Consider the following 14,663-nt stretch of genomic DNA (forward strand, 5'->3'; position numbering starts at 1 on the left):
GTGGACAGACAGGAGAACAGACAGGAGAACAGACAGGTGGACAGACAGGTGGACAGACAGGAGAACAGACAGGTGGACAGACAGGAGAACAGACAGGTGACAGACAGGTGGACAGACAAGTGGAAAGACAGGTGATCAGACAGGTGGACAGAATGGGTGGACAGACAGGAGAACAGACAGGTGGACAGACAGGTGGACAGACAGGAGAACAGACAGGAGAACAGACAGGTGGACAGACAGGTGGACAGACAGGTGGACAGACAGGTGGACAGACAGGAGAACAGACAGGAGCAGACAGGTGGACAGACAGGTGGAAAGACAGGTGATCAGACAGGTGGACAGAATGGGTGGACAGACAGGAGAACAGACAGGTGGACAGACAGGTGGACAGACAGGAGAACAGACAGGAGCAGACAGGTGGACAGACAGGTGGACAGACAGGTGGACAGACAGGAGAACAGACAGGAGCAGACAGGTGGACAGACAGGTGGACAGACAGGAGAACAGACAGGTGGACAGACAGGTGGACAGACAGGAGAACAGACAGGTGGACAGACAGGTGGACAGACAGGAGAACAGACAGGTGGACAGACAGGTGGACAGACAGGTGGACAGACAGGTGGACAGACAGGAGAACAGACAGGAGCAGACAGGTGGACAGACAGGTGGACAGACAGGAGAACAGACAGGTGGACAGACAGGTGGACAGACAGGAGAACAGACAGGTGGACAGACAGGTGGACAGACACGTGGACAGACAGGTGGACAGACAGGAGAACAGAGAGGTGGACAGGTGGACAGACAGGTGGACAGACAGGTGGACAGACAGGAGAACAGACAGGTGGACAGACAGGAGAACAGACAGGAGAACAGACAGGAGAACAGACAGGTGGACAGACAGGTGGACAGACAGGTGGACAGACAGGTGGACAGACAGGTGGACATTGGTAAACAGACCAATGAGGATGCTGAAGGTCTTATTTGGTTCCTTCCCTGTGATCCGGCTGTACAGCTGAGGATAATCCAGCTCCAGACTCTCCAGGAAGGCGGTGTAACCTTTCAGGCCCGTCCTCTGCAAGATGTCCAGCAGGGATCCTGTGGGACGAACAAGACCTCAGAACCGGACCTGAGCCCACACCGGGTCTCTGTTAGCCCGGGACAACCTGGTGACCTGACCTGTACCAGAGGCTGACCTCAGACACCGGCACAGACAGGACCAGAACCCATCTGGATGGGTTGGAAGTGGACCCGTGTGACTCAGACCCACATTAAACCTGAATGATCAGAACCGGCCCGTTTGGTGTGAGAACCGGTGTTCTGCCTACACTGAGCATGCTCAGTCAGAACTGAGTCACAGGAAAAACGTACCAACTTTTCTCCTCCTGACGACGAGGCTCGGGTCGTTGAAGAGCTGCTCCTCATCTTCAGCGCTGATCACCTGACAGCGAAAACAACCAATCAGCAGCTGGCACTAAGAAAGAGGAGGAGCAAGAGGAGGAGCAAGAGGAGGAGCAGGAAGAGGAGGAGCAGGAAGAAGGAGGAGCAGGAAGAGGAGGAGCAGGAAGAAGAGGAGCAGAAAGAAGAGGAGCAGGAAGAGGAGGAGCAGGAAGAAGAGGAGCAGGAAGAAGAGGAGCAGGAAGAAGAGGAGCAAGAGGAGGAGCAGGAAGAAGAGGAGCAGGAAGAGGAGGAGCAGGAAGAGGAGGAGCAAGAGGAGGAGCAAGAGGAGGAGCAGGAAGAAGGAGGAGCAGGAAGAGGAGGAGCAGGAAGAGGAGGAGTAGGAAGAAGAGGAGCAGGAAGAGGAGGAGCAGGAAGAGGAGGAGCAGGAAGAAGGAGGAGCAGGAAGAGGAGGAGCAAGAGGAGGAGCAAGAGGAGGAGCAGGAAGAAGGAGGAGCAGGAAGAAGAGGAGCAGGAAGAAGAGGAGCAGGAAGAGGAGGAGCAGGAAGAAGAGGAGCAGGAAGAAGGAGGAGCAGGAAGAAGAGGAGCAGGAAGAAGAGGAGCAGGAAGAAGAGGAGCAGGAAGGAGGAGCAGGAAGAAGAGGAGCAAGAGGAGGAGCAGGAAGAGGAGGAGCAGGAAGAGGAGGAGCAGGAAGAAGAGGAGCAGGAAGAGGAGGAGCAGGAAGGAGGAGCAGGAAGAAGAGGAGCAGGAAGGAGGAGCAGGAAGAAGAGGAGCAGGAAGGAGGAGCAGGAAGGAGGAGCAGGAAGAAGAGGAGCAAGAGGAGGAGCAGGAAGAGGAGGAGCAGGAAGAGGAGGAGCAGGAAGAGGAGGAGCAGGAAGGAGGAGGAGCAGGAAGAGGAGGAGTAGGAAGAGGAGGAGCAGGAAGGAGGAGGAGCAGGAAGAGGAGGAGCAGGAAGAAGAGGAGCAGGAAGAGGAGGAGCAGGAAGAAGAGGAGCAAGAGGAGGAGCAGGAAGAGGAGGAGCAGGAAGAAGAGGAGCAGGAAGAAGAGGAGCAGGAAGAGGAGGAGCAGGAAGAAGAGGAGCAAGAGGAGGAGCAGGAAGAGGAGGAGCAGGAAGAAGAGGAGCAGGAAGGAGGAGCAGGAAGAAGGAGGAGCAGGAAGAAGAGGAGCAGGAAGAAGAGGAGCAGGAAGAGGAGGAGCAGGAAGGAGGAGCAGGAAGGAGGAGCAGGAAGAAGGAGGAGCAGGAAGAAGAGGAGCAGGAAGAAGAGGAGCAGGAAGGAGGAGCAGGAAGAAGGAGGAGCAGGAAGAAGAGGAGCAGGAAGAAGAGGAGCAGGAAGAGGAGGAGCAGGAAGGAGGAGCAGGAAGAAGGAGGAGCAGGAAGAAGAGGAGCAGGAAGAAGAGGAGCAGGAAGGAGGAGCAGGAAGAAGAGGAGCAAGAGGAGGAGCAGGAAGAGGAGGAGCAGGAAGAGGAGGAGCAGGAAGAAGAGGAGCAGGAAGAGGAGGAGCAGGAAGGAGGAGCAGGAAGAGGAGGAGCAGGAAGAGGAGGAGCAGGAAGGAGGAGCAGGAAGAAGGAGGAGCAGGAAGAAGAGGAGCAGGAAGAAGAGGAGCAGGAAGGAGGAGCAGGAAGAAGAGGAGCAGGAAGGAGGAGCAGGAAGGAGGAGCAGGAAGAAGAGGAGCAAGAGGAGGAGCAGGAAGAGGAGGAGCAGGAAGAGGAGGAGCAGGAAGAGGAGGAGCAGGAAGGAGGAGGAGCAGGAAGAGGAGGAGTAGGAAGAGGAGGAGCAGGAAGGAGGAGGAGCAGGAAGAGGAGGAGCAGGAAGAAGAGGAGCAGGAAGAGGAGGAGCAGGAAGAAGAGGAGCAAGAGGAGGAGCAGGAAGAGGAGGAGCAGGAAGAAGAGGAGCAGGAAGAAGAGGAGCAGGAAGAGGAGGAGCAGGAAGAAGAGGAGCAAGAGGAGGAGCAGGAAGAGGAGGAGCAGGAAGAAGAGGAGCAGGAAGAAGAGGAGCAAGAAGAAGAGGAGCAGGAAGGAGGAGCAGGAAGAGGAGCAGGAAGAAGGAGGAGCAGGAAGAGGAGGAGCAGGAAGGAGGAGCAGGAAGAGGAGGAGCAGGAAGAAGAGGAGCAGGAAGAAGAGGAGCAAGAGGAGGAGCAGGAAGAAGAGGAGCAGGAAGAAGAGGAGCAGGAAGAAGAGGAGCAAGAGGAGGAGCAGGAAGAGGAGGAGCAGGAAGAAGAGGAGCAGGAAGAAGAGGAGCAGGAAGAAGAGGAGCAGGAAGAAGAGGAGCAGGAAGAGGAGGAGCAGGAAGAAGAGGAGCAAGAGGAGGAGCAGGAAGAGGAGGAGCAGGAAGAAGAGGAGCAGGAAGAAGAGGAGCAGGAAGATGAGGAGCAGGAAGAAGAGGAGCAAGAGGAGGAGCAGGAAGAGGAGGAGCAGGAAGAAGAGGAGCAGGAAGAAGAGGAGCAGGAAGAAGAGGAGCAGGAAGAGGAGGAGCAGGAAGAGGAGGAGCAGGAAGGAGGAGCAGGAAGAAGGAGGAGCAGGAAGAAGAGGAGCAGGAAGAAGAGGAGCAGGAAGGAGGAGCAGGAAGAAGAGGAGCAGGAAGGAGGAGCAGGAAGGAGGAGCAGGAAGAAGAGGAGCAAGAGGAGGAGCAGGAAGAGGAGGAGCAGGAAGAGGAGGAGCAGGAAGAAGAGGAGCAGGAAGAGGAGGAGCAGGAAGAGGAGAAGCAGGAAGAGGAGGAGCAGGAAGGAGGAGGAGCAGGAAGAGGAGGAGTAGGAAGAGGAGGAGCAGGAAGGAGGAGGAGCAGGAAGAGGAGGAGCAGGAAGAAGAGGAGCAGGAAGAGGAGGAGCAGGAAGGAGGAGCAGGAAGAAGGAGGAGCAGGAAGAAGAGGAGCAGGAAGAAGAGGAGCAGGAAGGAGGAGCAGGAAGAAGAGGAGCAGGAAGGAGGAGCAGGAAGGAGGAGCAGGAAGAAGAGGAGCAGGAAGAGGAGGAGCAGGAAGAAGAGGAGCAAGAGGAGGAGCAGGAAGAGGAGGAGCAGGAAGAAGAGGAGCAGGAAGAAGAGGAGCAGGAAGGAGGAGCAGGAAGAAGGAGGAGCAGGAAGAAGAGGAGCAGGAAGAAGAGGAGCAGGAAGAGGAGGAGCAGGAAGAGGAGGAGCAGGAAGGAGGAGCAGGAAGAAGGAGGAGCAGGAAGAAGAGGAGCAGGAAGAAGAGGAGCAGGAAGAGGAGGAGCAGGAAGAGGAGGAGCAGGAAGGAGAGGAGCAGGAAGGAGGAGCAGGAAGAAGAGGAGCAGGAAGGAGGAGCAGGAAGGAGGAGCAGGAAGAAGAGGAGCAAGAGGAGGAGCAGGAAGAGGAGGAGCAGGAAGAGGAGGAGCAGGAAGAGGAGGAGCAGGAAGGAGGAGGAGCAGGAAGAGGAGGAGTAGGAAGAGGAGGAGCAGGAAGGGGGAGGAGCAGGAAGGAGGAGCAGGAAGAAGGAGGAGCAGGAAGAAGAGGAGCAGGAAGGAGGAGCAGGAAGAAGAGGAGCAAGAGGAGGAGCAGGAAGAGGAGGAGCAGGAAGAGGAGGAGCAGGAAGAAGAGGAGCAGGAAGAGGAGGAGCAGGAAGAGGAGGAGCAGGAAGAGGAGGAGCAGGAAGAGGAGGAGCAGGAAGGAGGAGGAGCAGGAAGAGGAGGAGTAGGAAGAGGAGGAGCAGGAAGGAGGAGGAGCAGGAAGAGGAGGAGCAGGAAGAAGAGGAGCAGGAAGAGGAGGAGCAGGAAGAGGAGGAGCAGGAAGGAGGAGCAGGAAGAAGGAGGAGCAGGAAGAAGAGGAGCAGGAAGAAGAGGAGCAGGAAGGAGGAGCAGGAAGAAGAGGAGCAGGAAGGAGGAGCAGGAAGGAGGAGCAGGAAGAAGAGGAGCAAGAGGAGGAGCAGGAAGAGGAGGAGCAGGAAGAGGAGGAGCAGGAAGAGGAGGAGCAGGAAGGAGGAGGAGCAGGAAGAGGAGGAGTAGGAAGAGGAGGAGCAGGAAGGAGGAGGAGCAGGAAGAGGAGGAGCAGGAAGAAGAGGAGCAGGAAGAGGAGGAGCAGGAAGAAGAGGAGCAAGAGGAGGAGCAGGAAGAGGAGGAGCAGGAAGAGGAGGAGCAGGAAGAAGAGGAGCAGGAAGAAGAGGAGCAGGAAGAAGAGGAGCAGGAAGAAGAGGAGCAGGAAGAGGAGGAGCAGGAAGAAGAGGAGCAGGAAGAGGAGGAGCAGGAAGAAGAGGAGCAAGAGGAGGAGCAGGAAGAGGAGGAGCAGGAAGAAGAGGAGCAGGAAGAAGAGGAGCAGGAAGAAGAGGAGCAGGAAGAGGAGGAGCAGGAAGAAGAGGAGCAAGAGGAGGAGCAGGAAGAGGAGGAGCAGGAAGAAGAGGAGCAGGAAGAAGAGGAGCAGGAAGAGGAGGAGCAGGAAGAAGAGGAGCAAGAGGAGGAGCAGGAAGAGGAGGAGCAGGAAGAAGAGGAGCAGGAAGAAGAGGAGCAGGAAGAAGAGGAGCAGGAAGAAGAGGAGCAGGAAGGAGGAGCAGGAAGAGGAGCAGGAAGAAGAGGAGCAGGAAGAAGAGGAGCAGGAAGAAGAGGAGCAGGAAGAAGAGGAGCAGGAAGAAGAGGAGCAAGAGGAGGAGCAGGAAGAGGAGGAGCAGGAAGAAGAGGAGCAGGAAGAAGAGGAGCAGGAAGAAGAGGAGCAGGAAGAAGAGGAGCAGGAAGAGGAGGAGCAGGAAGAAGAGGAGCAAGAGGAGGAGCAGGAAGAGGAGGAGCAGGAAGAAGAGGAGCAGGAAGAAGAGGAGCAGGAAGAAGAGGAGCAGGAAGGAGGAGCAGGAAGAGGAGCAGGAAGAAGGAGGAGCAGGAAGAGGAGGAGCAGGAAGAGGAGGAGCAGGAAGAAGAGGAGCAAGAGGAGGAGCAGGAAGAGGAGGAGCAGGAAGAAGAGGAGCAGGAAGAAGAGGAGCAGGAAGAGGAGGAGCAGGAAGAAGAGGAGCAAGAGGAGGAGCAGGAAGAGGAGGAGCAGGAAGAAGAGGAGCAGGAAGAAGAGGTGCAGGAAGAAGAGGAGCAGGAAGAGGAGGAGCAGGAAGAGGAGGAGCAGGAAGAAGAGGAGCAAGAGGAGGAGCAGGAAGAGGAGGAGCAGGAAGAGGAGGAGCAGGAAGAGGAGGAGCAAGAGGAGGAGCAGGAAGAGGAGGAGCAGGAAGAGGAGGAGCAGGAAGAGGAGGAGCAGGAAGAAGAGGAGCAGGAAGAGGAGGAGCAGGAAGAGGAGGAGCAGGAAGGAGGAGCAGGAAGAAGGAGGAGCAGGAAGAAGAGGAGCAGGAAGAAGAGGAGCAGGAAGGAGGAGCAGGAAGAAGAGGAGCAAGAGGAGGAGCAGGAAGAGGAGGAGCAGGAAGAGGAGGAGCAAGAGGAGGAGGAGTAGGAAGAAGAGGAGCAGGAAGAGGAGGAGCAAGAAGAGGAGGAGCAGGAAGAGGAGGAGCAGGAAGAGGAGGAGCAGGAAGAAGAGGAGCAGGAAGAGGAGGCGCAGGAAGAGGAGGAGCAGGAAGAAGAGGAGCAGGAAGAGGAGGAGCAGGAAGAAGAGGAGCAGGAAGAGGAGGCGCAGGAAGAGGAGGAGCAGGAAGAAGAGGAGCAGGAAGAGGAGGAGCAAGAAGAGGAGGAGCAGGAAGAGGAGGAGCAGGAAGAGGAGGAGCAGGAAGAAGAGGAGCAGGAAGAGGAGGCGCAGGAAGAGGAGGAGCAGGAAGAAGAGGAGCAGGAAGGAGGAGCAGGAAGGAGGAGCAGGAAGGAGGAGCAGGAAGAGGAGGAGCAGGAAGAAGAGGAGCAGGAAGGAGGCGCAGGAAGAGGAGGAGCAGGAAGAAGAGGAGCAGGAAGGAGGAGCAGGAAGGAGGAGCAGGAAGAGGAGGAGCAGGAAGAAGAGGAGCAGGAAGGAGGAGCAGGAAGGAGGAGCAGGAAGAGGAGGAGCAGGAAGAGGAGGAGCAGGAAGAGGAGGAGCAGGAAGAAGAGGAGCAAGAGGAGGAGCAGGAAGAGGAGGAGCAGGAAGAAGAGGAGCAGGAAGAGGAGGAGCAGGAAGAAGAGGAGCAGGAAGAGGAGGAGCAGGAAGAAGAGGAGCAAGAGGAGGAGCAGGAAGAGGAGGAGCAGGAAGAAGAGGAGCAGGAAGAAGAGGAGCAAGAAGAAGAGGAGCAGGAAGGAGGAGCAGGAAGAGGAGCAGGAAGAAGGAGGAGCAGGAAGAGGAGGAGCAGGAAGGAGGAGCAGGAAGAGGAGGAGCAGGAAGAAGAGGAGCAGGAAGAAGAGGAGCAAGAGGAGGAGCAGGAAGAAGAGGAGCAGGAAGAAGAGGAGCAGGAAGAAGAGGAGCAAGAGGAGGAGCAGGAAGAGGAGGAGCAGGAAGAAGAGGAGCAAGAGGAGGAGCAGGAAGAGGAGGAGCAGGAAGAGGAGGAGCAGGAAGAAGAGGAGCAGGAAGAAGAGGAGCAAGAAGAAGAGGAGCAGGAAGGAGGAGCAGGAAGAAGAGGAGCAAGAGGAGGAGTAGGAAGAGGAGGAGCAGGAAGGAGGAGGAGCAGGAAGAGGAGGAGCAGGAAGAAGAGGAGCAGGAAGAGGAGGAGCAGGAAGAGGAGGAGCAGGAAGAGGAGGAGCAGGAAGGAGGAGCAGGAAGAAGGAGGAGCAGGAAGAAGAGGAGCAGGAAGAAGAGGAGCAGGAAGGAGGAGCAGGAAGAAGAGGAGCAGGAAGGAGGAGCAGGAAGAAGAGGAGCAGGAAGAAGAGGAGCAGGAAGAAGAGGAGCAGGAAGGAGGAGCAGGAAGAGGAGCAGGAAGAAGGAGGAGCAGGAAGAGGAGGAGCAGGAAGAAGAGGAGCAGGAAGAGGAGGAGCAGGAAGAAGAGGAGCAAGAGGAGGAGCAGGAAGAGGAGGAGCAGGAAGAAGAGGAGCAGGAAGAAGAGGAGCAGGAAGGAGGAGCAGGAAGAAGAGGAGCAGGAAGAGGAGGAGCAGGAAGAAGAGGAGCAAGAGGAGGAGCAGGAAGAGGAGGAGCAGGAAGAGGAGGAGCAGGAAGAGGAGGAGCAAGAGGAGGAGCAGGAAGAGGAGGAGCAGGAAGAGGAGGAGCAGGAAGAGGAGGAGCAGGAAGAAGAGGAGCAGGAAGAGGAGGAGCAGGAAGAGGAGGAGCAGGAAGGAGGAGCAGGAAGAAGGAGGAGCAGGAAGAAGAGGAGCAGGAAGGAGGAGCAGGAAGAAGAGGAGCAAGAGGAGGAGCAGGAAGAGGAGGAGCAGGAAGAGGAGGAGCAAGAGGAGGAGGAGTAGGAAGAAGAGGAGCAGGAAGAGGAGGAGCAAGAAGAGGAGGAGCAGGAAGAGGAGGAGCAGGAAGAGGAGGAGCAGGAAGAAGAGGAGCAGGAAGAGGAGGCGCAGGAAGAGGAGGAGCAGGAAGAAGAGGAGCAGGAAGAGGAGGAGCAGGAAGAGGAGGAGCAGGAAGAAGAGGAGCAGGAAGAGGAGGCGCAGGAAGAGGAGGAGCAGGAAGAAGAGGAGCAGGAAGAGGAGGAGCAAGAAGAGGAGGAGCAAGAAGAGGAGGAGCAGGAAGAGGAGGAGCAGGAAGAAGAGGAGCAGGAAGAGGAGGCGCAGGAAGAGGAGGAGCAGGAAGAAGAGGAGCAGGAAGGAGGAGCAGGAAGGAGGAGCAGGAAGGAGGAGCAGGAAGAGGAGGAGCAGGAAGAAGAGGAGCAGGAAGGAGGCGCAGGAAGAGGAGGAGCAGGAAGAAGAGGAGCAGGAAGGAGGAGCAGGAAGGAGGAGCAGGAAGAGGAGGAGCAGGAAGAAGAGGAGCAGGAAGGAGGAGCAGGAAGGAGGAGCAGGAAGAGGAGGAGCAGGAAGAGGAGGAGCAGGAAGAGGAGGAGCAGGAAGAAGAGGAGCAAGAGGAGGAGCAGGAAGAGGAGGAGCAGGAAGAAGAGGAGCAGGAAGAGGAGGAGCAGGAAGAAGAGGAGCAGGAAGAGGAGGAGCAGGAAGAAGAGGAGCAAGAGGAGGAGCAGGAAGAGGAGGAGCAGGAAGAAGAGGAGCAGGAAGAGGAGGAGCAGGAAGAGGAGGAGCAGGAAGAAGAGGACTAGGAAGAGGAGGAGCAGGAAGAAGAGGAGCAAGAGGAGGAGCAGGAAGAGGAGGAGCAGGAAGAAGAGGAGCAGGAAGAGGAGGAGCAGGAAGAGGAGGAGCAGGAAGGAGGAGCAGGAAGAAGGAGGAGCAGGAAGAAGAGGGGCAGGAAGAAGAGGAGCAAGAGGAGGAGCAAGAGGAGGAGCAGGAAGAGGAGGAGCAGGAAGAGGAGGAGCAGGAAGAAGAGGAGCAGGAAGAGGAGGAGCAGGAAGAGGAGGAGCAGGAAGAGGAGGAGCAGGAAGAAGAGGAGCAAGAGGAGGAGGAGCAGGAAGAGGAGGAGCAGGAAGAAGAGGGGCAGGAAGAAGAGGAGCAAAAGGAGGAGCAAGAAGAGGAGGAGCAGGAAGAAGAGGAGCAAAAGGAGGAGCAAGAAGAGGAGGAGTAGGAAGAAGAGGAGCAGGAAGAGGAGGAGCAGGAAGAGGAGGAGCAGGAAGAAGAGGGGCAGGAAGAAGAGGAGCAAAAGGAGGAGCAAGAAGAGGAGGAGCAGGAAGAAGAGGAGCAAAAGGAGGAGCAAGAAGAGGAGGAGTAGGAAGAAGAGGAGCAGGAAGAGGAGGAGCAGGAAGAAGAGGAGCAGGAAGAGGAGGAGCAGGAAGAATGAGCAGGAAGAGGAGGAGCAGGAAGAGGAGGAGCAGGAAGAAGAGGAGCAGGAAGAACAGGAGAAGGAAGGAGGAGCAGGAAGAAGAGGAGCAGGAAGAAGAGGAGCAGGAAGAAGAGGAGCAGGAAGAGGAGGAGCAGGAAGAAGAGGAGCAGGAAGAGGAGGAGCAGGAGGAAGAGGAGCAGGAAGAAGAGGAGCAGGAAGAGGAGGAGCAGGAAGAAGAGGAGCAGGAAGAGGAGGAGCAGGAAGAATGAGCAGGAAGAGGAGGAGCAGCAAGAGGAGGAGCAGGAAGAAGAGGAGCAGGAAGAACAGGAGAAGGAAGGAGGAGCAGGAAGAAGAGGAGCAGGAAGAAGAGGAGCAGGAAGAAGAGGAGCAGGAAGAGGAGGAGCAGGAAGAAGAGGAGCAGGAAGAAGAGGAGCAGGAAGAAGAGGAGCAGGAAGAGGAGGAGCAGGAAGAGGAGGAGCAGGAAGAGGAGGAGCAGGAAGAGGAGGAGCAAGAGGAGGAGCAAGAGGAGGAGCAGGAAGAAGAGGAGCAGGAAGAAGAGGAGCAGGAAGAGGAGGAGCAGGAAGGAGGAGCAAGAGGAGGAGCAGGAAGAGGAGGAGCAGGAAGAAGAGGAGCAGGAAGAAGAGGAGCAAAAGGAGGAGCAAGAAGAGGAGGAGCAGGAAGAAGAGGAGCAGGAAGAAGAGGGGCAGGAAGAAGAGGAGCAAAAGGAGGAGCAAGAAGAGGAGGAGCAGGAAGAAGAGGAGCAGGAAGAGGAGGAGCAGGAAGAAGAGGAGCAGGAAGAGGAGGAGCAGGAAGAGGAGGAGCAGGAAGAGGAGGAGCAGCAAGAGGAGGAGCAGGAAGAGGAGGAGCAAGAGGAGGAGCAGGAAGAGGAGGAGCAGGAAGAGGAGGAGCAGGAAGGAGGAGCAGGAAGAAGGAGGAGCAGGAAGAGGAGGAGCAAGAGGAGGAGCAAGAGGAGGAGCAGGAAGAAGAGGAGCAGGAAGAAGAGGAGCAGGAAGAGGAGGAGCAGGAAGAGGAGGAGCAGGAAGAAGAGGGGCAGGAAGAAGAGGAGCAAAAGGAGGAGCAAGAAGAGGAGGAGCAGGAAGGAGGAGCAAGAGGAGGAGCAGGAAGAGGAGGAGCAGGAAGAAGAGGGGCAGGAAGAAGAGGAGCAAAAGGAGGAGCAAGAAGAGGAGGAGCAGGAAGAAGAGGAGCAGGAAGAAGAGGAGCAAAAGGAGGAGCAAGAAGAGGAGGAGCAGGAAGAGGAGGAGCAGGAAGAAGAGGAGCAGGAAGAAGAGGAGCAGGAAGAAGAGGAGCAGGAAGAGGAGGAGCAGGAAGGAGGAGCAGGAAGAGGAGGAGCAGGAAGAGGAGGAGCAGGAAGGAGGAGCAGGAAGAAGGAGGAGCAGGAAGAGGAGGAGCAAGAGGAGGAGCAAGAGGAGGAGCAGGAAGAAGAGGAGCAGGAAGAAGAGGAGCAGGAAGAAGGAGGAGCAGGAAGAGGAGGAGCAAGAGGAGGAGCAAGAGGAGGAGCAGGAAGAAGAGGAGCAGGAAGAGGAGGAGCAGGAAGGAGGAGCAAGAGGAGGAGCAGGAAGAGGAGGAGCAGGAAGAAGAGGGGCGGGAAGAAGAGGAGCAAAAGGAGGAGCAAGAAGAGGAGGAGCAGGAAGAAGAGGAGCAGGAAGAAGAGGGGCAGGAAGAAGAGGAGCAAAAGGAGGAGCAAGAAGAGGAGGAGCAGGAAGAAGAGGGGCAGGAAGAAGAGGAGCAAAAGGAGGAGCAAGAAGAGGAGGAGCAGGAAGAGGAGGAGCAGGAAGAAGAGGAGCAGGAAGAAGAGGAGCAGGAAGAAGAGGAGCAGGAAGAGGAGGAGCAGGAAGGAGGAGCAGGAAGAGGAGGAGCAGGAAGAGGAGGAGCAGGAAGAGGAGGAGCAGGAAGAGGAGGAGCAGGAAGAGGAGGAGCAGGAAGAAGAGGAGCAAGAGGAGGAGCAGGAAGAGGAGGAGCAGGAAGAAGAGGGGCAGGAAGAAGAGGAGCAAAAGGAGGAGCAAGAAGAGGAGGAGCAGGAAGAAGAGGAGCAGGAAGAAGAGGGGCAGGAAGAAGAGGAGCAAAAGGAGGAGCAAGAAGAGGAGGAGCAGGAAGAAGAGGAGCAGGAAGAGGAGGAGCAGGAAGGAGGAGCAGGAAGAAGGAGGAGCAGGAAGAGGAGGAGCAAGAGGAGGAGCAGGAAGAGGAGGAGCAGGAAGAGGAGGAGCAGGAAGAAGAGGAGCAAGAGGAGGAGGAGCAGGAAGAAGAGGAGCAAGAGGAGGAGCAAGAAGAGGAGCAGGAAGAAGAGGATCAGGAAGAGGAGGAGCAGGAAGAGGAGGAGCAGGAAGGAGGAGCAGGAAGAAGGAGGAGCAGGAAGAGGAGGAGCAAGAGGAGGAGCAAGAGGAGGAGCAAGAGGAGGAGCAGGAAGAAGAGGAGCAAGAGGAGGAGCAGGAAGAAGAGGAGCAGGAAGAGGAGGAGCAGGAAGAAGAGGAGCAAGAGGAGGAGCAGGAAGAAGAGGAGCAGGAAGAAGAGGAGCAGGAAGAAGAGGAGCAAGAGGAGGAGCAGGAAGAAGAAGAGCAGGAAGAAGAGGAGCAAGAGGAGGAGCAGGAAGAGGAGGAGCAGGAAGAAGAGGAGCAGGAAGAAGAGGAGCAGGAAGGAGGAGCAAGAAGAGGAGCAGGAAGAAGGAGGAGCAGGAAGAGGAGGAGCAGGAAGAAGAGGAGCAGGAAGGAGGAGGAGCAGGAAGGAGGAGCAGGAAGAGGAGGAGCAGGAAGAGGAGGAGCAGGAAGAAGAGGAGCAGGAAGAGGAGGAGCAGGAAGAAGAGGAGCAAGAGGAGGAGCAGGAAGAGGAGGAGCAGGAAGAAGAGGGGCAGGAAGAAGAGGAGCAAAAGGAGGAGCAAGAAGAGGAGGAGCAGGAAGAAGAGGAGCAGGAAGAAGAGGGGCAGGAAGAAGAGGAGCAAAAGGAGGAGCAAGAAGAGGAGGAGCAGGAAGAAGAGGAGCAGGAAGAGGAGGAGCAGGAAGAGGAGGAGCAGGAAGGAGGAGCAGGAAGAAGGAGGAGCAGGAAGAGGAGGAGCAAGAGGAGGAGCAGGAAGAGGAGGAGCAGGAAGAGGAGGAGCAGGAAGAAGAGGAGCAAGAGGAGGAGGAGCAGGAAGAAGAGGAGCAAGAGGAGGAGCAAGAAGAGGAGCAGGAAGAAGAGGATCAGGAAGAGGAGGAGCAGGAAGAGGAGGAGCAGGAAGGAGGAGCAGGAAGAAGGAGGAGCAGGAAGAGGAGGAGCAAGAGGAGGAGCAAGAGGAGGAGCAGGAAGAAGAGGAGCAAGAGGAGGAGCAAGAGGAGGAGCAGGAAGAAGAGGAGCAGGAAGAAGAGGAGCAAGAGGAGGAGCAGGAAGAAGAGGAGCAGGAAGAGGAGGAGCAGGAAGAAGAGGAGCAAGAGGAGGAGCAGGAAGAAGAGGAGCAAGAGGAGGGGCAGGAAGAAGAGGAGCAGGAAGAAGAGGAGTAGGAAGAAAAGGAGCAGGAAGGAGGAGCGGGAAGAGGAGCAGGAAGAGGAGGAGCAGGAAGAAGGAGGAGCAAGAGGAGGAGCAGGAAGAGGAGGAGCAGGAAGAAGAGGAGCAGGAAGGAGGAGCAGGAAGAAGAGGAGCAGGAAGGAGGAGCACGAAGAAGAGGAGCAGGAAGAAGAGGAGCAAGAGGAGGAGCAGGAAGAAGAAGAGCAGGAAGAAGAGGAGCAAGAGGAGGAGCAGGAAGAGGAGGAGCAGGAAGAAGAGGAGCAAGAGGAGGAGCAGGAAGAAGAAGAGCAGGAAGAAGAGGAGCAAGAGGAGGAGCAGGAAGAGGAGGAGCAGGAAGAAGAGGAGCAGGAAGAAGAGGAGCAGGAAGGAGGAGCAGGAAGAGGAGCAGGAAGAAGGAGGAGCAGGAAGAGGAGGAGCAGGAAGAAGAGGAGCAGGAAGGAGGAGGAGCAGGAAGGAGGAGCAGGAAGAGGAGGAGCAGGAAGAAGAGGAGCAGGAAGGAGGAGGAGCAGGAAGGAGGAGCAGGAAGAGGAGGAGCAGGAAGAGGAGGAGCAGTACCTGACACTGTCTCAGGTACGGAGTGATCCTGGACGGGTCGATAGTTTTAATCAGCAGCATCCTGAAGTCATCCAGCTGCAGCCAGCAGAGGTCGTCCTCACACACCGAGTCCATCTGGCTGAATACAGTGAGTACTACAGTCAGTACTACAGTCAGTACTACAGCTAGTACTACACAGTACTACAGCTAGTACTACACAGTACTACAGTCAGTACTACAGTCAGTCCTACAGTCAGTCCTACAGTCAGTACTACAGTCAGTACTACAGTCAGTCCTATAGTCAGTCCTATAGTCAGTCCTACAGTCAGTCCTACAGTCAGTACTACAGTCAGTACTATAGTCAGTCCTACAGTCAGTACTACAGTCAGTCCTACAGTCAGTACTACAGTCAGTCCTACAGTCAGTCCTACAACCAGTCCTACAGTCAGTCCTACAGTCAGTCCTACAGTCAGTACTACAGTCAGTCCTACAGTCAGTACTACAGTCAGTCCTACAGTCAGTCCTACAACCAGTCCTACAGTCAGTCCTACAGTCAGTCCTACAGTCAGTACTACAGTCAGTACTACAGTCAGTACTATAGTCAGTCCTACAGTCAGTCCTACAGT

The 14,663-nt window shown here is 56.4% G+C and overlaps 1 protein-coding gene across 3 annotated transcripts in view; it reads right to left on the bottom strand.

Annotated features, from left to right (window-relative positions):
- card9 (caspase recruitment domain family, member 9) overlaps window positions 1-14,449 on the bottom strand; it is a 21,980-nt gene extending 7,531 nt beyond the window's left edge. For 2 of the 3 annotated variants that reach the window (XM_072387114.1, XM_072387113.1), the window contains exons 1-4: window positions 14,255-14,449; window positions 14,059-14,222; window positions 1,369-1,438; window positions 958-1,095 (exon numbers count right to left, since the gene is read on the bottom strand). In XM_072387114.1, the coding sequence (XP_072243215.1) occupies window positions 958-1,095; window positions 1,369-1,438; window positions 14,059-14,172 (322 nt within the window). In that variant the 5' untranslated portion in view covers window positions 14,173-14,222; window positions 14,255-14,449. The remainder of the gene's footprint in view (window positions 1-957; window positions 1,096-1,368; window positions 1,439-14,058; window positions 14,223-14,254) is intronic. The other variant, XM_072387115.1, reaches the window with a different exon arrangement.
- Between the last annotated feature and the right edge of the window lie 214 nt (window positions 14,450-14,663).

Source organism: Leuresthes tenuis, unplaced genomic scaffold (assembly GCF_036924035.1).
Source record: "Leuresthes tenuis unplaced genomic scaffold, fLeuTen1.0.hap1 SCAF_6, whole genome shotgun sequence".
Taxonomy (NCBI): Eukaryota; Metazoa; Chordata; class Actinopteri; order Atheriniformes; family Atherinopsidae; genus Leuresthes; species Leuresthes tenuis.